The sequence below is a fragment of the Salvelinus fontinalis genome, chromosome 15 (genome assembly GCF_029448725.1).
Source record: "Salvelinus fontinalis isolate EN_2023a chromosome 15, ASM2944872v1, whole genome shotgun sequence".
Taxonomy (NCBI): domain Eukaryota; kingdom Metazoa; phylum Chordata; class Actinopteri; order Salmoniformes; family Salmonidae; genus Salvelinus; species Salvelinus fontinalis.
The window spans coordinates 4907754-4929371 of NC_074679.1; the positions used below are offsets into that span (position 1 = coordinate 4907754).

Sequence of the window (21618 nt, forward strand, 5' to 3'; positions counted from 1 at the left end):
AGGGTCTGAATACTTATGTAAATGTGATATTTCAGTTCTTTATACATTTGCACAAATTTAAAAATAAAAAAAGCGTTTTGCTTTGTCATTCTGGGGTATTGTGATGTCATTAGAGGTTACTGTGTCTTCAATTTAATCCATTTTAGAATAAGGCTGTAACGTAATAAAAATATGGAAAAAGTCAAGGGGTCTGAATACTTTCCGAATTCACTGTGTTACACACACTTCCAGTCAAAAGTTCAAGGGTATTATTTCAGATTCTTCAAAGTAGCCACCCTTTGCCTTGATGACAGCTTTGCATATTCTTGGCATTCTCTCAACCAGCTTCATGAGGAATGCTTTTTCAACAGTCTTGACGTTGTTCCCACATATGCTGAGCACTTGTTGGCTGCTGTTCCTTCACTCTGCGGTCCAACTCATCCCAAACCATCAAAATTGGGTTGAGGTCGGGTGATTGTGGAGGCCAGGTCATCTGATGTAGCACTCCATCGCTCTCCTTGGTCAAATAGCCCTTGGGTCATTGTCCTATTGAAAAACACATGATAGTTCCACTAAGCACAAACCAGATGGGATGGCGTATTGCTGCAGAATGCTGTGGTAGCCATGCTGGTTAAGTGGGCCTTGAATTCTAAATAAATCATAGACCGTGTCAACAGCAAAGCACTCCCACAACATCACACCTCCTCCTCCATGCTTCATGGTGGGAACTACACATGCAGAGATCATCCGTTCACCTACTCTGTGTCTCACAAAGACACAGCGGTTGGAACCAAAAATCCAGGTGACTACAGATTTCCACCAGTCTAATGTCCATTGCTCGTGTTTCTTGGTCCAAGCAAGTCTCTTCTTCTTGTTGGTGGCCTTTAGTAGTGGTTTCTTTGCAGCAATTCGACCACAAAGGCCTGATTCACACAGTCTCCTCTGAACAGTTCATGTTGAGATGTGTCTGTTACTTATCGTCTGCGGCAGAGGTAACTCTGGGTCTTTCTTTCCTGTGGCGGTCGTCATGAGAGCCAGTTTCATCATAGCGCTTGATGGTTTTTGTGACTGCACTTGAAGAAACTTTCAAAGTTTTTGACATGTTCCATATTGACTGACCTTCATGTCTTAAAGTAATGATGGACTGTTCTTTCTCTTTTTTGAGCTGTTTTTGCCATAATACAGACTTGGTCTTTTATCAAATAGGGCTATCTTCTGTATACCACCGCTACCTTGTCACATCACAAATGATTATCTCAAATGCATTATTGAAAGAAATTCCACAAATTAACAAGGCACACCTGTTAATTGAAAGCTGGTTGAGAGAATACCAAGACTGTGCAAAGCTGTAATCAAGGCAAAGGGTGGCTACTTTGAATAATGTCAAATATAAAATATATTTTGATTTTTTTTTTACATTCTTTTGGTTGCTACATGATTCCATATGTGTTATTTCATAGTTTTGATGTCTTTACTATTATTCTACAATGTAGAAAATAGCAAAAATAAAGAAAAGCCCTGGAATGAGTAGGTGTGTCCAAACTTGTGACTGTGAATAAAAAATTAAAAAATCTGTTATTTTTTTTTATTTATTTTTTTACCTCCAATGGTCTTCTGATGTGCTTTAAGGATTGTTCTGGACTAAATTGCAGCTTCTATTAAAAATAAAGAAACTCTAAATGGGATTTTGAGTGAAAACCTGCAAAACAGGGGAAAAAACTGAAACCAGGAAAAACTCAATTTCAGAAAACGGAATTAGGCAAAAAAAGAAAACAGAGTTAATAGGGCCCTATATTATAAGGCTAGTGATCTATTGCTGGGTTAATTTTTACATTTCCCCGCTGTACCGAAACCGAAGCGAACGGTGACCCCAAAAAACCTTAATACGTACCCGACTGTGGGTATGGTGAACACCCCTAATTATTATTGTAAAATGGATAAAACATTCCTTACAACGAATAGAGGCTCAGAAATGGCAGTGAAATCATTGATAACGAATGATTCTTTAATTGAAGAAAGCAACAACAACAAAAATACATTTGCTGCTGCTGGTAACAGGAAGGAGAGGAGACAAGAGCAAATCAATTCCTTTTAACACTGAAATAATATCTTATTTTAAATGCTCAAAACTCAAAACAGCTGGTTGGGCTGGATGCACCAGATTGCCATGGAAACGCAGAAACTTCACCAAGCTAAGCAGAGAATCCCACTGGGGGAAAAAAATCTAAATGAATCTAGTCTCATTAACTCCAATTGAAATACACCGTCTGAACGCGTTAGTCCTGATTTTGAGCCCCCCCCCCCAAGGAGTGTTCTCTTAAAATGAAAACTCAATGTATTTGTTTCAAAACATGAACATAAAAAAAAAAAACACAACATTTCTGCCTTAAGACTAAATGACTAGCAAATGAATTAACAATACCATTACTGTCAATATGATTACTTATATGTTAGTATACTATGTCCTCTTTGTGGTTTGACCACAGAAGTGATGATGTCACTGTGTTTTGCTCACAAAAGAATACGTGTCCCAATGGGCGGTGGGTGGAGATTTCACTTAAGGACCAATGGAATGGTCTAAAAAAATGTGCTCACTCCGCCCACCTGGGCCACGCAAATCAAACTCGCCCAATGTCTCAAAATTGCGACACCCTTTTTAGAGTGACGCCAAACCAAGAAACTGGATTGTAAAAATCCATAGAAAAGCCACCTTAAATTGAGTCTAAGGCTTCTGAAATGACACCCTATCCCTAAAGTCTACGGGTTACTGTAGCCCTAAAGTCTACGGGTTACTGTAGCCCTAAAGTCTACGGGTTACTGTAGCCCTAAAGTCTACGCGTTACTGTAGCCCTAAAGTCTACGGGTTACTGTAGCCCTAAAGTCTACGGGTTACTGTAGCCCTAAAGTCTACGGGTTACTGTAGCCCTAAAGTCTACGGGTTACTGTAGCCCTAAAGTCTACGGGTTACTGTAGCCCTAAAGTCTACGGGTTACTGTAGCCCTAAAGTCTACGGGTTACTGTAGCCCTAAAGTCTACGGGTTACTGTAGCCCTAAAGTCTACGGGTTACTGTAGCCCTAAAGTCTACGGGTTACTGTAGCCCTAAAGTCTACGGGTTACTGTAGCCCTAAAGTCTACGGGTTACTGTAGCCCTAAAGTCTACGGGTTACTGTAGCCCTAAAGTCTACGGGTTACTGTAGCCCTAAAGTCTACGGGTTACTGTAGCCCTAAAGTCTACGGGTTACTGTAGCCCTAAAGTCTACGGGTTACTGTAGCCCTAAAGTAGTACACCGTAGGGAACAGGGTGTCATTTCAGATGTAACTGGTCCTAAACCAAATGATCACCTGGCACCTCAGGTGTAATCATCATGTCTTGAACTTCTTCTCTGAGGTCTCTGACCCCCCTGACCCCTCCCCTGACCCTTGACCTCTTGACCCCAGGTGAGTCCGTTTCAGCGCACCCTGGGCTGGGCCTCTCTGAGACGATGAGCCCCCCTCCTCCCCCTCCTCCACCAGGGTCCTAGTGCCTGCTGATTTCAACTCTAAGGTGTCTCTCTCTCCCTCTGAGTCTGATGATTCAAATAGGTCTGAAGCCAGACGACCCCTACAGCCTACTGGCACCTCAGTCATGTCAAGGTGCTGCAGCCCGTTCAGCCCAGGGCTGTGGTGTCTGGAACTAGGGGAGATCCAGCGACTATGATCCGACTCGTCGGCCTCTTCAGGACTATCTAAGCCCTCGGCCATTCTCTCTAAAGCAGCCCTCCTCTCTCCACCCCTCCCTGCCCGGGACTCGTTCCTCTGCTGCAGGGCGTCTTGAGACAGAAGGGAGGCGATGAGGAGCCCCTCCTGCTCTGCTCGGTCGTCCTGGCTGTCCAGGGACACTGCAGGACTAGAACCAGGGCGGGTGTGCGACTTGTGTCTCCCCGTTTTAGAGCCACTCCTGTGGGGTCCAATCTGGACCGAGTCCTGGTTCTGCTGAAGCTCCGTGGAGGATGCGGAGGAGGATGAGGCCTCGTCGATTGAGATCTTGGGGTAGGAGCAGGAGTCGACCCCACCGGGGTACAAGGCCTGGGCGGACTCGGGGCGCCCCCCACTGGACAGGCGGGGGAAGTGCATGCGTCGCCACCGAGCTGCAGTACGTTGTCTCCTACTGGCTCTCCTCTGCTCCTCGTCCTCAGAGCTGGTGGAGGAGGTGGAAGAGGAGGAGCTAGAGGAGGCGCCGGCGGGGGAGGAGGTGGGGCTGGAGAGGGTGGAGTTGTCTCGGGGGCTGGGAGAGCGAGGCCGGGGCATGGGGTCCGGCCAGAACCCACTGGAGTCAGAGTCCTCTCCCACCAGGTCCAATAAGAACACAGACTGCTGATATCTGCTGCCACGCCTCCTCGGCTGCGGTGGCTCCACCCCTTCAGGATGCTCCGCCCCCGAGGCTTCGGGGGCAGCCAATGAGGACGAAGAGGAGTGGTCTGAGTCGGCAGTAGCAGCAGCAGCGGGCGGTAGAGGCGTGGCGACTCCACTCCCAACCAGGACCCCGGCGCCGTCTCTTATAGCCCGTGTGGAGCGTCGTCCCCTGGCGTGGAGCTGCAGGATGGCCCCCTCACTCAGGTCACTGTCTGAGTCCGAACTCCAGCCCTCGATCTCCCGACGCACCAGAGAGTCAAAGAACGCCATCATACGAGGATCCTCCTGGATGGACTGAGATGACAGGCAACAGTTCTTAATCAATCCCCACAAAGTGTGTGTGTGTGTGTGTGTGTGTGTGGGGGGGGGGGGGGGGGGGTGTTATATACAGAAAAGTAGTGCACTATATATGGAAAAGTAGTGCACTATATATGGAAAAGTAGTGCACTATATATGGAAAAGTAGTGCACTATATATGGAAAAGTAGTGCACTATATATGGAAAAGTAGTGCACTATATATGGAAAAGTAGTGCACTATATATGGAAAAGTAGTGCACTATATATAGAAAAGTAGTGCACTACATATGGAATAGGGGGTCATTTGGGATGTGAACCGATGTTACCTGTGAGACGTAGTCGTGGCTCAGGCCGCTACCGCTGTTCAGGACCAAGTTGATGTACTCCTCATGGCTGTACAGACTCCTGGACTTATCCTCCACAAAACCATCCAGGTCACCCAGACACTCCGGCTGCTGGTAGGGGCTCCAGGCCTGGGGGAACGGAGAGGTTTCAGGGGGAGAGGAGAAGGACAGGAGAGGAGGGTTACAGTTTAGATTGAACACCTGGTTGGGCATGTACCAGCTCTCACACCTCTGGTATGTTGAAGAAGACGATGTACCAACAGCAGCCTTGGGAACACCTGGAGGAGCTGAGGTTATGAGGAACTAACACTACATCCTTTCTTTTCACAAGCTCAGGCCACTACGTTTGTCTGGGCTGGAGAGTGGCAGAGACAGACAGTGGATAGTGGTGAAGAGACTGAGTTGTCTCATCTAGAGCCCTCTGATTCATAAGGGACAGAGACTCATACAGGGTGGGGAATCATCTAGAGCCCTCTGATTCATAAGGGACAGAGACTCATACAGGGTGGGGGAATCATCTAGAGCCCTCTGATTCATAAGGGACAGAGACCCATACAGGGTGGAGAATCACCTAGAGCCTTCATAAGGGACAGAGACTCATACAGGGTGGGGGAATCATCTAGAGCCCTCTGATTCATAAGGGACAGAGACTCATACAGGGTGGGGAATCATCTAGAGCCCTCTGATTCATAAGGGACAGAGACTCATACAGGGTGGGGGAATCATCTAGAGCCCTCTGATTCATAAGGGACAGAGACTCATACAGGGTGGGGAATCACCTAGAGCCTTCTGATTCATAAGGGACAGAGACTCATACAGGGTGGGGAATCATCTAGAGCCATCTGATTCATAAGGGACAGAGACTCATACAGGGTGGGGGAATCACCTAGAGCCATCTGATTCATAAGAGACAGAGACTCATACAGGGTGGGGAATCATCTAGAGCCCTCTGATTCATAAGGGACAGAGACTCATACAGGGTGGAGAATCACCTAGAGCCCTCTGATTCATAAGGGACAGAGACTCATACAGGGTGGGGGAATCACCTAGAGCCCTCTGATTCATAAGGGACAGAGACTCATACAGGGTGGGGAATCACCTAGAGCCCTCTGATTCATAAGGGACAGAGACCCATACAGGGTGGGGAATCATCTAGAGAAGAATGTGGCTGGCTTTACCTTTCAGGAGGTTTGAGTAAAAACAGCTCATTCATTCATGCCAGACGATCACCAGATATTCTGATGACACTTTGAATGAGCACCCACTTTGTTGCCTTAACTAGAAGTTTAGTTTGTGTATTTAACATAAACCAATAGAAACTCATATGTTACATGTGGTTATTAAAACTCACTTTTCAATTTTATCGAGTTCTAACATAAAATCGATCGGAATACCGAAGTCATGCCGCAAAATGATCTACAGGACGGTAGATCTCCAGGAAGAGGGTTGGACTGAAAACCTACAGGACAGTAGATCTCCAGGAAGAGGGTTGGACTGAAAACCTACAGGACAGTAGATCTCCAGGAAGAGGGTTGAACTGAAAACCTACAGGACAGTAGATCTCCAGGAAGAGGGTTGAACTGAAAACCTACAGGACAGTAGATCTCCAGGAAGAGGGTTGGACTGATAACCTACAGGACAGTAGATCTCCAGGAAGAGGGTTGAACTGAAAACCTACAGGACAGTAGATCTCCAGGAAGAGGGTTGAACTGAAAACCTACAGGACGGTAGATCTCCAGGAAGAGTGTTGGACTGATAACCTACAGGACGGTAGATCTCCAGGAAGAGGGTTGGACTGATAACCTACAGGACAGTAGATCTCCAGGAAGAGGGTTGGACTGAAAACCTACAGGACGGTAGATCTCCAGGAAGAGGGTTGGACTGATAACCTACAGGACGGTAGATCTCCAGGAAGAGGGTTGGGCTGATAACCTACAGGACGGTAGATCTCCAGGAAGAGGGTTGGACTGATAACCTACAGGACGGTAGATCTCCAGGAAGAGGGTTGGACTGATAACCTACAGGACAGTAGATCTCCAGGAAGAGGGTTGGGCAGCCTTGCCCTACAATGTAAACTCCGACATAAATATCTTCAAGCGTATAACTTGAAATTAAACCAAATCTTATGCACTCATGACTACTGGTTTCATCTGCGCATTTACAAGAAAACACTGTGAATTTGCAAATAAGCTTGCAAGGTTGCTATCTAACTAGCCTGCTAACGTTAGCCCTACCAGCCTGTAGCACTGCAGAGTCAGTAGGTTACCGACACTTAGCTGTGGGCGGCAAGTAGCCTAGGGTTAGAGCATTGGGCCAGTAACCGAAAGGTTGCTGGTTCGAATCCCCGAGCTGACAAGGTAGAAACCTGTCGTTCCGCCCCTGAGCAAGGCAGTTAACCCACTGTTCCCCGGGTGCCGAATACGTGGATGTCGATTATGGCAGCACTCCGCACCTCTCTGAGGGGATTCGGTTACTTCTACACCTGCATTGCTTCCTGCTTTGGGGGTTTAGGCTGGGTTCCTGTACAGCACTGAGATATTAGCTGACATAAGAAGGGCTTTATAAATACATTTGTTTTGGTTAAATGCGGAAGACATTTCAGTTGAATGCATTGAGTTGAAGCTAATGTACAGCTTCAATAGCAAATTGAGCCACATTAAAGTAAACCAACCTTTTCGAATTACCTAAAGCCATCCAGCAAACTAGCCTCGCTAGCCAACCACCACAGTTGACAAAGCTAAGTAGTAATGACAAATAACAACAACGAGACCAACGAGCACAAGCAGGAACCCACAGAACTACTAAAACAAATCCATCAGAAAAAAAAAATCAAAAAGAGAGCGGAGACTTACAGATGAACAGCTGATGCCCATCCAATGGTAAAGTGGATGAGTTTGCAACCAAAGAAGAGCCAAGGAGAGAGACGCTTCAGAGGGAGAGGCCATTTTACCAGCCAAGGAAGGAGTCAGTGAGGATAGCTAACCCAATCGCGAGGTAAATCTGAAGTAGATAGATTCCTGAGGCAATAACCCAGAGGTGGCGATCGGGGGAAAGCTCCAGGCAGATGGAAATCGTCACAACAGCAGCACTAAGCCAAGGTTGAAAATCCCTGGTTCCCTACTTCAGAGAACAGGTCAAAAAGTTGACCAAACATGGATAAGAAAAACAGACACGGTACTAAAATATTAGAGCAGGCCGGAATTATCTTCCACTTTCCTTTTGAGGCAGGGGCAAGCCTTCTGGTGCAGGAGAAGCCCGAGCTGCCTGCCGAGCAGGATCATGAGGGAAATCTGATTGGTTGTTTTACGTCACATCTCCTTGTGATTGGTGGATTGTAGCTCATGGCTGGCTAAGATGAACCAGAATCTCCACATGACGTTGAGAAATAGTGCATTCTATATAGTTAAAATAAGTTAATAAATATTTAAAAACATAACTATTTTTGTTGAGTTATAGGTAACCAACTACAACTAAATTACTATGTCTATGACTCCACTACGCTGTTACTTTGGGTAAAACTCAATGCTACCGTCCCTTCAAAAAGTAAGTTCCAAGACAATTGAGCGGAGAGGAAATTCAATTGTGATGCAATGTATTGACATGATGTTGTAACGACATGAATCAATCATGTACCAAGTCATTTTACAAATAACTAAGTCACACACCCAGACTTAAACTGTTATTATGTAAATAAAGTGAAAGAAAAAAAAAACTCAATGTCAAATGAAAATGTGAAAATTTAACCATGGAGAGAAGAAAAACTAAATCATGACCCAACGATGACGTAATGGTGAGGTCACTGATGACGACATCACCACTAACGTACCTTGATGACCTTCTCGACCCCGGAGGAGCAGATCATATAGGTGCTGGGGTTAAACCGGACCTGGTTCACGATGGAACGGTGACCTTTCAGGACCATGGACGCTCCGTTCACCACGCGACCCGGGCCTCCTGGAGAGGAGCAGCAGGGCGGAATAAGAGAGAGAGAGAGATTATAAATCGTACGGACACAGATGGACACACCGATAAGAAACACACCCACTTACCTGCTTCAGGATCCTTTGGGATTCTCCACATATACAGGTTGAAGTCATCCGATCCAGACAGGATGTACTGGAGGAAAAAGGACAGAGATTAACATAGAGGCATCTACCATAATAATCAGTCCCAAATGGCACCCTATTCCCTATATACAATATGTACTGGAGGAAGAAGACAGAGATTAACAGAGGCATCTACCATAATAATCAGTCCCAAATGGCACCCTATTCCCTATATACAATATGTACTGGAGGAAGAAGACAGAGATTAAGATATGTCAACCCCCAATGGCACCCTATTCCCTATGTAGTGCACTACTTTAGACCAGAGCCCTATGGCACCCTGTTCCCTATATAGTGCACTACTTTAGACCAGGGCCCTATTCCCTATATAGTGCACTACTTTAGACCAGAGCCCTATTCCCTATATAGTGCACTACTTAAACCAGAGCCCTATATAGTGCACTACTTTAGACCAGAGCCCTATTCCCTATATAGTACACTACTTTAGACCAGAGCCCTATTCCCTATGTAGTGCACTACTTTAGACCAGAGCCCTATTCCCTATATAGTACACTACTTGAGACCAGGGCCCTATTCCCTACATAGTATACTACTTGAGACCAGGGCCCTATTCCCTACATAGTACACTACTTTAGACCAGAGCCCTATTCCCTATATAGTGCATTACTTTAGACCAGAGCCCTATTCCCTGTGTAGGGAATAAAGTAGTACACTACATAGGGAATAGGGTCCATTGGGGACAGAGGATACGAGTTAAAAGTCCTCTGAATAAACACATTATCACGTTGTCCCAAACAACTATCAGGTAATATGAGGTTAAAAACAGAAACATCAGGTAATATTCTCTGCGCCATCTTGATAAAAAAGAGAAGTTGATACCAGACAATAAATCACCAAAACTGTCTCGAGAGTCAAGGGAACATCGACCTTTGGATTCCTTAAAGAAATATGTGATTATTCCATTTCAGTAGAGACATAGGACACATTCCAAATGGCTCCCTACCTCCTATGGGCTCCTCAAAAAATAGTTCACTATATAGGGAATAGGGTTCTATTTGGGACGATGATATAGACAGACGGGACAACAGAACCAGACAGACGGGACAACAGAACCCAGACAGACGGGACAACAGAAACATCAGGCCCAGGACTTTTTCAGTCAAGGGCCTATATTCATGCAGCATTTACGGTGATACGGCCTTTGCAGAAGACAGGGCATATTAATACGTCTTGCTCTTCGGGGGTGCAGAGCTGTTGTCAAGGAAGTGAGTTTGTGTTTATAGAGGACCCGCCCCCAGCTATCATCAACCAATCATGTCAATGTGGCGCTCTTCGGATCCCTCCGCATTGTTACCACATTTGAGAGACGCAGGGCGACGCGGAGCTCATATTTGGCCTCTCCGTGCCTCCGTAGTCTCCACAATCGCGTCACACCATCTATACCGGCGCCGCCGACCACATTTTAGGATCAAGCGTTAAATTGTCTCCAAGGGCGCTGATCTAAGATCAGTTTAGTTTCATCTTTTAGATCGTCATCAGATTAGATGGACAGACGGGACCTGATCCTAGATCATCACTCCGCCTATTCATAAAGCGTCTGGACTCGAATCTCAGTGTAAAACAAGCAGCAAGTTCAGTACAGTAGAGATTTAAAAATCTCTTCTCTGGGGGAAGATAGAACTTGAGACGTGGTGTAACTTGTACAAAACACACTGAGCAGAAATATGTTTGCCGTCTGGTGCCAGCCAACTAGGAGTCAAACCAAGCCAGAAGAGAAAAATAACCCAACATCTTCTCTGTTTCACTAGGGTAGAGGTCTCCAACAGGTTGAGTAGCTCGCAGCATAAATATGAGTAACTCGACAATAAATTCTGAAACAAGTTCCAACACAAATTGTCAAAGAAATCTCAAAATGTACGGAGACACCTCAAGCTCCCGGCTAATATCCAATCAAATCCACATTATCCCACCCCTAGTTAGCCACAATTGGCTTAAAAAAAAAAAGACAAACATCTGCCAATATTTCCCCTGTATGTCTTTATGGTGCGGGAATGTGTCTACCATTACCGTCGATGATGAGAACTGTCTTCTGGGTAGACAAACACCCCCCCCCCCCCCCCCCCCCAAAAAAAACTTTCTCAATTAAACATTAACTGCAAAGTAGGCTTTCCTGTCTGAAATGTATCATGATTATTTGTATCAAATCGGGTGGGCGTTTGTTTCGTTAACTCTGTCATGACATACGCAGCAGCAAAAACCTGGCTAGACCAGCACATTCCCCTCTCTTACAACGCACAATTAAAGATGATTCACACAATTCTAGACCAGCACATTCCCCTCTCTTACAACGCACAATTAAAGACGTATCACACAATTCTAGACCAGCACATTCCCCTCTCTTACAACGCACAATTAAAGACGTATCACACAATTCTAGACCAGCACATTCCCCTCTCTTACAACGCACAATTAAAGATGTATCACACAATTCTAGACCAGCACATTCCCCTCTCTTACAACGCACAATTAAAGATGATTCACACAATTCTAGGCCAGCACATTCCCCTCTCTTACAACGCACAATTAAAGATGATTCACACAATTCTAGGCCAGCACATTCCCCTCTCTTACAACGCACAATTAAAGATGATTCACACAATTCTAGACCAGCACATTCCCCTCTCTTACAACGCACAATTAAAGATGATTCACACAATTCTAGACCAGCACATTCCCCTCTCTTACAACGCACAATTAAAGATGATTCACACAATTCTAGACCAGCACATTCCCCTCTCTTATAACGCACAATTAAAGATGATTCACACAATTCTAGGCTCTTCTGATGTGATTTAAGCATCGACATGGACTTAGAACAAGTCCCCTGCAGCAATGTTCCAACATCTAATGGAAAGCCTTCCCAGAAGAGTGGAGGCTGTTATAGCAGCAATGTTCCATCATCTAGAGGAAAGCCTTCCCAGAAGACTGGAGGCTGTTATAGCAGCAATGTTCCAACATCTAGTGGAAAGCCTTCCCTGAAGAGTGGAGGCTGTTATAGCAGCAAAGGGGGGGGAACAACTCAATATTAATGCCCATGATTTTGTTATGAGATGTTCGACGAGTAGGTGTCCACATACTTTTGGTCATGTAGTGTATATACACATGCGGCTCACCGGCCTAAATATTAGGTACACCATCCCCTTCCTACAGACAGTGAGTCATGTGGCTTGCTATATAAAATATTAGAATGGGCAAAACAATTGAGCTAAGCAACTTTGTGCGTGGTATGACGGTCGGCGCCAGGCACGCCAGGATCCAGTATCTCAGAAACCGCCACCTTCCTGGGCTTTTTACACGAACGACAGGGTCTACCTCACCTGGTCCTCGTCTCCAGCGAAGCAGCAGCTCTTCATGGTACAGGAGTTGAAGTAGCCCTGGTTGTCGAACTGGAAGCTGGGTAGGCGAGAGTGTAGCTCGTAGAGGACCGGGGGTAGCCTGCGACGCAATGCCAGGAGCTGGGTCCCTGCGCTGTTAAAACGCACCGACATGGCACTCTGGAGGGACATGCTGCCGCCATACCGCAGCAGAGAACTGGGGGAGAGGGAGAGACAGAGAGACAGAGAGACAGAGAGAGCGAGAGAGCGAGAGAGCGAGAGAGCGAGAGACAAGGAAAGAGAAATGAGAGGTGGTGGATTAGAAAGGAAAGGTCTGGCTCTTTTGGGGTCTCGGCTGACTGTTTGTTAAAGCACTTTGTGACAGCTGCCGATGTAAAAAAAAGGGCTTTATAAATGTGATTGATAAACCGCGTAGATAAAGAACAGCAAGACAGAGGGAAGGTACTTAGCAGGTCTGATTACATTTAGAGGCAGTTTCAGTGTTATATGGTCAGAATAGAAGCAATTAGTGTTGTCACAATACCAACATTTTACAAACGGTACCATGCCAAGTATCACGATACCAACATTTCAAATGATACTATGCCAAGTATCACGATACCAACATTTTACAAACGATACCATGCCAAGTATCACGATACCAACATTTCAAATGATACCATGCCAAGTATCGCGATACCAACATTTCAAATGATACCATGCCAAGTATCACGATACCAACATTTTACAAACGATACCATGCCAAGTATCACGAGACCAGCATTTTACAAACGATACCATGCCAAGTATCACGAGACCAACATTTTACAATCGATACCATGCCAAGTATCACGAGACCAACATTTTACAAACGATACCATGCCAAGTATCACGAGACCAACATTTTACAAACGATACCATGCCAAGTATCACGATACCAACATTTTACAAACGATACCATGCCAAGTATCACGAGACCAACATTTTACAAACGATACCATGCCAAGTATCACAATACCAAAATTTTACAAACGATACCATGCCAAGTATCACGATACCAACATATTCCAAACGATACCATGCCAAGTATCACGATACCGAGTAGTATCGAGACACCAAAGTAAAAAAACAAAGAACATCCTGTTGGCCACGGACACTAAAAACCTGTCACTGAAATTTACACTTCTACTCAATACAGAACATTTAATTTAACTTCAGTGTATAAATAGAATGTTGCATAGAATGGCTGATTGGTTAATATACCTGTATAATGATCTGCATGTCATCGTGTCAGTAAGGAGGGGGGGGGGGGGGGGGGGGGGCACACTGCATGAAACCCTTCTATACTGTTCAGTTAACACAGAGACAATCTTCCCTCCCTTCCTCTGTCTCCCTCAAACACACACACACACACACACCACCTCTCTCACACACACACCACCTCTCACACACACACACACACACCACCTCTCTCACACACACACACACACACCACCTCTCTCACACACACACACACACACCACCTCTCTCACACACACACACACACACCACCTCTCTCACACACACACACACACACCACCTCTCTCACACACACACACACACACCACCTCTCTCACACACACACACACACACCACCTCTCTCACACACACACACACACACCACCTCTCTCACACACACACACACACACCACCTCTCTCACACACACCCACCTCTCTCTCACACACCCACCTCTCTCTCACACACCCACCTCTCTCTCACACACCCACCTCTCTCTCACACACCCACCTCTCTCTCACACACCCACCTCTCTCTCACACACCCACCTCTCTCTCACACACCCACCTCTCTCTCACACACCCACCTCTCTCTCACACACCCACCTCTCTCTCACACACCCACCTCTCTCTCACACACCCACCTCTCTCTCACACACCCACCTCTCTCTCACACACCCACCTCTCTCACACACCCACCTCTCTCTCACACACCCACCTCTCTCTCACACACCCACCTCTCTCTCACACACCCACCTCTCTCTCACACACCCACCTCTCTCTCACACACCCACCTCTCTCTCACACACCCACCTCTCTCTCACACACCCACCTCTCTCTCACACACCCACCTCTCTCTCACACACCCACCTCTCTCTCACACACCCACCTCTCTCTCACACACCCACCTCTCTCTCACACACCCACCTCTCTCTCACACACCCACCTCTCTCTCACACACCCACCTCTCTCTCACACACCCACCTCTCTCTCACACACCCACCTCTCTCTCACACACCCACCTCTCTCTCACACACCCACCTCTCTCTCACACACCCACCTCTCTCTCACACACCCACCTCTCTCTCACACACCCAGCTCTCTCTCACACACCCACCTCTCTCTCTCACACACACACACACAGCTCCCAACATCTACAACGTTATGAAACAAACAGAATTTAAGGAGCACCAGAAAGAAAAATATTTTTGATAGAGTTAGGCGTACATGAGGCCTATATGAACCCTAGTTGTGAAGCTCATGACTAGCTGCCACACGTGATATGAGCATGAAAGTGCTGTGGATATTATTGGACCTGCTCATACAAGAGACTAGTGGCTGTTTCGCTTCAATTCAACTGAATCTATAAACACAACAGACTTTATAAACACTTTATAACAGGTCCCAGCAGGTTCTTTAGATCGACAGGGCTGAAAAAAAGTTGGTAGTAACATATGAAACGGTACTATGGTTTTCTAAAACGTTGGTATCGTGACTTTTTGGTACCGTAATATTACTGCAGGTACGGGTATACCGTGCAACACTAGAAGCAACGACTCAATAATAAAACAACATTGCCCTCTGGTGGACAAATTGGGTCAGACATCTGCTGGATTTCACAGCCTGAGAGTTAAGAGGGATGAAGTTTCTGAAGTTTCTGAGAGTGACAGTTTAACGGCGGCCATGTTGTCTCACGTGCGAGGTTTGCGTATGTCCCACAGCCCCACGCCCTCCTTGGAGTTGGCCGTAGCCAGCAGTCGGGGCTCTGCCGGGTTGAACATCACACTGTGGAAGGCTGATGGGTAGTTGGCCAGACAGAAGGGCTCTGAAATACACAGGGAAGTATTTAACTCGGATGACATGGTTATTGATCAAGGGGAAGCCTATTGCATGTTTCATATACTGCAATACTCTGAAAACATAGCTTTACATACAATAATACAAGTTTATATACAGGAATACACTGAAAGCATAGCTTTATATACATGAATACACTGAAAACATAGCTTTATATACATGAATACACTGAATACATAGCTTTATATACAGTAATACTCTGAAAACATAGCTTTATATATAGGAATACTCTGAATACATAGCTTTATATACAATAATACACTGAAAACATAGCTATATATACAATAATACTCTGAATACATAGCTTTATATACAGGAATACTCTGAATATATAGCTTTACATACAGTAATACTTTGAAAACAGTCTGCTGTTGTAAATATTTAGCCAATGACATAAGGGCTCTAGAACACGGGGGAGGGGGACATTATGTATGGTAAGATTCCGCTCTTCAAGCACAACCAATAAAATGTTTATTGATGGTAGGAAGCCTATTGTGTAGTATATACTGTAATATACCGAGATCAGTCTCCTGATATAGGTCTACCAGTTAAAGAGCGACAATGAATACAGGAACAGACTTTTATCTGTGACCAGGAAGTACCTGGGTTTACAGACCCCCAGATTAAGACTACTTTGGTTTCCGCACACAGATTAAGCCTATTCCTGGACTAAAAGCTATCTCAAATGGAGTCTCCCTTTTAGGACATGCGTTCTAGTCCAGGAGAAGGTTAATCTGGGTCATACAGGAAACCGTTCCGTGATCATCTTCAAAAACACCACTGACTGTCTTGCTTCGAGATGAACAGTACTCGTATGGAAGTGGGTCAGTGTGTCCGTTTGACAGGAAAGGCCTGAGCAATACCACTGTGTGCAGAATCACTGAGTCACATCCCCTTGAAGGCATTGTGCAGATCATGTCTTGGTATCATCCATGTTTACGTGGGAAACCAGCCCCATCAAATGTTAATAACACCACTGTGCCGAGATTAACTTGTAAATCTGAAAGTAATTTGTAACGAAATGAAAATGGTGTAGTAGGGTAAATTAAGTTTGTATGCATGTACTGCATATGTACTGCATATGTACTGCATGTGTACTGCATGTGTACTGCATGTGTACTGCATGTGTACTGCATGTGTACTGCATGTGTACTGCATGTGTACTGCATGTGTACTGCATATGTACTGCATATGTACTGCATGTGTACTGCATGTGTACTGCATGTGTACTGCATGTGTACTGCATGTGTACTGCATGTGTACTGCATGTGTACTGCATGTGTACGTGTATGTATATACAGAAAGCAGTCAAAGGTTTGGACAGACCTACTCATTCCAGGGTTTTCCTTTGCGAAATCACCCGCTTGGAGTTTGCCAGGTTTCCGCCAGATGTGACGCTTGGCATTCAGGTCAAAGAGTTCAATCTTTGTTTCATCAGACCAGAGAATCTTGTTTCTCATGGTCTGATAGTCTTTTGGTGCCTTTTCGCAAACTCCAAGCGGGCTGGTCATGTGCTTTTTACTGAGGAGTGGCTTCTGTCTGGCTACTCTACCATAAAGGCCTGATTGGTGGAATGCTGCAGAGTTGGTTGTCCTTCTGGAAGGTTCTCCCATCTCCACAAAGGACCTCTGGAGCTCTGTCAGAGTGACCGTCGGGTTCTTGGTCACCTCCCTGACCAATTCCCTTCTCCCCCGATTGCTCAGTTTGACCGGACGGCCAGCTCTAGGAAGAGTCTTGGTGGTTCCAAACTTCTTCCATTTAAGAATGATGGAGACCACTGTGTTCTTGGGGACCTTCAATGCTGCAGCCATTTTTTGTTACCCTTCCCCAGATCTGTGCGTCGGCACAATCCTGTCTCTGAGCTCTATGGACAATTCCTTCGACCTCATGGCTTGGTTTTTGCTCTGACATGCACTGTCAACTGTGAGACCTTATATAGACAGGTGTGTGCTTTTCCAAATCATGTCCAATCAACTGAATTTACCACAGGTGGACTCCAATCAAGTTGTAGAAACATCTCAAGGATGATCAATGGAAACAGGATGCACCTGAGCTCAATTTAGAGTCTCATAACAAAGGGTCTGAATACTTATGTAAATAAGGTGTTATAGGTGAGACTATATAAATACATTTGACAACATTTCTATAAACCTGTTTTCACTTTGTCATTATGGGGTATTGTGATGTCATCATGGGGTATTGTGATGTCATCATGAGTTATTGTGTGTAGATTGATGAGGACATTTTATTTATTTAATATATTTTAGAATAAGGCTGTAATATAACAAAATGTGGAAAAAGTGAAGGGGTCTGAATACATTCTGAATGCACTGTATATGCATGCACGTTAAGTACCTCCGTGTGGCGGCTCCCGTGTGTCCCAGATGAGGACCCGTCCGTCGTCAGAGGAGCTGGCGAACACGTTGTCGTTAACGGGGCTGACTGACAGGCCGTACACCGCATCATCGTGGAGGAACACGTTCAGAGTCTCACCTCTGGGAGGGAAACAGAATACAGCTGTATTGAAATGTTGTTTTTATAAAAACCAAAACAACAAGACATCTTGACATACTCTTTTAAAAAGAATACGTTCCAATGTCCATATATTCATACTAACATTCCACTTAGAATGAAGAAATGTATTGGAATTCTAGGTAGTAAGCTATAGTTGCTATTGGTACAGATGTCTGTATTAATGTCTCGCTGACAGAGAAGTTGTAATGTCATTGTGAATAATACATGAATTAACCTGCAGCTAAATGCACAACGAGCTGGTTTGAGGTCAATTCCATTTCAATTCACAAAGTAAACCAAATTCCAAAATATTTCTAATTGAAAAGCATTGAAGAGAATAATAATTTCAGTGTACTTCCTTAAATTGACTGAAACTAAAAAATAATTGAGCCCAAAACCCTGCTGAGGAGTATTTCAGACAAGAGGAAACATCTGCGGGAGCAGCAGATACAAGGAAAACCGGCATGCCATATTTTTTCCTTTATTTAACTAGGCAAGTCAGTTATGAACAAATTCTTATTTACAATGACGGCCTACGAACAGTGGGGTTAACTGCCTTGTTCAGGGGCAGAAAGGCAGATTTTTACCTTGTCAGCTCGGGGATTCAATCTTTCAACCTTTCGGTTACTAGTCCAACGCTCTAACCACTAGTCAACCCTGCCGCCCCATATAGAAGGAGCTGGAGAAGACTACCCAGAACAGACCGCGATGGAGAAGAGTCGTCACAATGGCCTATACTCGTGAAGAAGTGACGGGCCTAAGTAAGTAAATAAGTACACAATGCAGTTGACGATGAAGATAAATAAATATACTCACCGCTCTACATCATGAAGGATGACCTGTTCATCGTTGCCTTTGAAACGAGAGATAAATCAAACATATGAGGGGGAAAAAAAGGGGGGAAAAAAGGGAAGCACGTGTCAACTCAAATCCTGATAGAAACACTCACTTTCAAAACGGTAGTAGGGTAAAACTAGGTCCGGAAAGACAGCATGACACATTCATAAATTCATAGTAGATGAGACCATTGATAAGCCATGCTTTCCAGTAAGTACACATACCACATACTGACGTCAACCACTGCATGTTTTGGTTTTCATTGCAGCATGTGACATTACTGATAGCACAACAAATATACACGGCTCAAAAAAATAAAGGGAACACTTAAACAACACAATGTAACTCCAAGTCAATCACACTTCTGTGTTGTTTAAGTGTTCCCTTTATTTTTTTGAGCAGGGTATAAACTTTACGGGGGGTTAAGACAAATGATTATGCACAGCTGTTTTGTAATTGGTTACGTATATGGTGTTAACTGTCAATTCTAAACAGGGGGTCTCAGGAACATAACTATTGCTGTAAAAACAGCCGAGGTCAGGTAACTCTAGCCCTCTACAGAACAAATGAACCACTAACCCACAATAGCAAGTACTAGTCACCTAATCTAGGCCCAGATCTGTTTGTGCTATCTTGCCAAATCACATGTCATTGTTATGGCAAACAGGTCAATGTGTAGGTCGGTGGTTGACATGACAACGGCTGTGTACCAATCGATAAGAAATGCTGCCTTTTTTTTAGAGGAAGGACGTTAACATTGGCGTGTTCCAATCCCAAGGTACCTTAAAATGCTGCCTTCGCGTGTGTGAAAAGAAGTTGACAGGATCAGATTTGGAACTCGGCCAGTAGCCTCCACCCACAGATAGTCACTCAAACCTTGATCTAATCACTCAAGTCCAGGGTTTTTCCTGCATAGAAAAGTCTTGGGTGGGCGGCCTGTGTGTTTTTCAGGGTGCATATGTTTGTTTGTTTTTTAATTGGGGGGGGGGGGGGGGGGGGGGGGGGTAAATTGTCGGGATGATTGTGTTATGTTACAGTCACTCAGACAGCATAAGTCACGGGAAAGTGTAGCAGAGCAGGAAATGTGCTTTAGAACTAGATATGCTACCTCTGCAGCCAACAGGAGGGCCTCGGACATTTTCGGTCAGCGATGCCCCATTGGCCACGCTCCCACCACCAAAGCCCCATTTAGATCCAGGAAAAACCCCGGTGTCTGAATTCCTACTCTATGTTAACTAATGAAACTGACTGAATGACAGATTAATGGGTGATGGTCTGTTCACTTACCCCCAGAGAACACCCTCTTGTTGGTGCTGTCAAATGCCAGACAGAAGATGTTGGAGAGGTGTTCTCCCTTCAGTTTGAGAGGCTTGGCTGAGCGGGCATGAAGTGCTCTCTCCATGTTCCATAGTAACACCCTGCGATCATCCCCTCCTGTGGCAGGGAAGGAGAGAGATGGAGAGGCAGGGGAGAGAGCAAGAAAGAGAGGGGGAGAGAGAAAGAGCCAGAGAGAGAGAGCGCAAAAAGAGAACAGAGATAGAAAGAGATGGGTGGACAGACAAGACATTGTAAACACAGGCCAAGTTGTTCTACACTGCTCTGAAGGGCTTACTCAGCTTGCAAGGCCCACCAGCAGTTTAACACACCAGAGTAATTACTCTTCTAAATACAAACTCTCCCTATTCTACGCCAAAACTGTAGTGAAAAGACTGGTTAAAAGTTGCATAGTTAGCTAACTGCATAATGTTATTAAAACGATAACTAGTTAGCTACCGGTACCTAATGTCAGCCTATATCAAAGGAAGGTGCAGGAATGCAGAACTGTGTAGCTAGCTAGCTAGTTCTGTCAGCTGGATAGCATGCTAACCTAGACAGGTTTGGTTAGCCAAAATGATTTAACCTATGTAGGCATGACCTGCACATTTCATTATTTTCTTGTTCGTAATTGACAACTTACATTTTGGAAATGGATGACTAGGGAGCCAAATGTGCATATGCTGTCTCGACCAGCCAACTAAGCTTGCAAGCTGACGTGCAAGTTTAGCTAGTTAGCTGTAATTTGTCAACAACACAGTAGCCGCTAGGCTAGCAACTATGCTAACTAGGGATGATCTACAGCTACCAACTTACCGGACACAAGGTACTCCCCTCCATTGTTGGAAAACTCTATGGCGTTTACACACCCGAAATGTCCCAGCATATCTTTCTTGTAAAGGCTTGTGCATCCTGCCAACCTAAGCCTCTGAAATTCTTCCTTCATCAGCGGGTTCCCGAAAAGCCTTCTCTGGGACAGAAAGCCCACGGAAGACCGCATACCGCAACCCTTCACCTCCTTCATTTTTCCTGGAGCAGTTAGCTAGCCTAGCCAGCCAGCTTGCGATTCCTCATCAATTTTATTTTTTTGTTGCACAATGCACAGCCACTATTTTACCAGCTATTATAGAAGTGTATATCTGCAATCGTTCTGTCTCGAAGCTACATGATGGTGAAGAAAGATATTCCCGAGCGCAGTGCTGTTGATGTCGTCGTTGATTGCAGGTCCCCGCTCTGTAGCAGTCGCTTCCTGCTCTGCTGCAAGCTTCTCGATCTGCCTGGCACAAACATCGTCAAACCCCCCCAGCTGACCCGCAAATCAATCAATTAGCTAGTTATCAACTTAGGCAAAGTTGGCCTCCCCAGA

At 45.2% G+C, this 21618-nt stretch overlaps 1 protein-coding gene across 1 annotated transcript; it reads right to left on the reverse strand.

Annotated features, from left to right (window-relative positions):
- Nucleotides 1-1963: 1963 nt before the first annotated feature.
- On the reverse strand, nucleotides 1964-21555 carry LOC129811297 (DDB1- and CUL4-associated factor 5-like). Its single transcript, XM_055862492.1, has 10 exons — nucleotides 21069-21555; nucleotides 20226-20372; nucleotides 18918-18954; nucleotides 17943-18082; nucleotides 15426-15555; nucleotides 12459-12672; nucleotides 9064-9130; nucleotides 8841-8968; nucleotides 4997-5143; nucleotides 1964-4666 (listed from the first exon to the last, which is right to left on the reverse strand). The coding sequence occupies exons 1-10, from the start codon at nucleotides 21274-21276 to the stop codon at nucleotides 3344-3346; spliced, it is 2541 nt and encodes an 846-aa protein (XP_055718467.1). The 5' UTR covers nucleotides 21277-21555; the 3' UTR covers nucleotides 1964-3343.
- Between the last annotated feature and the right edge of the window lie 63 nt (nucleotides 21556-21618).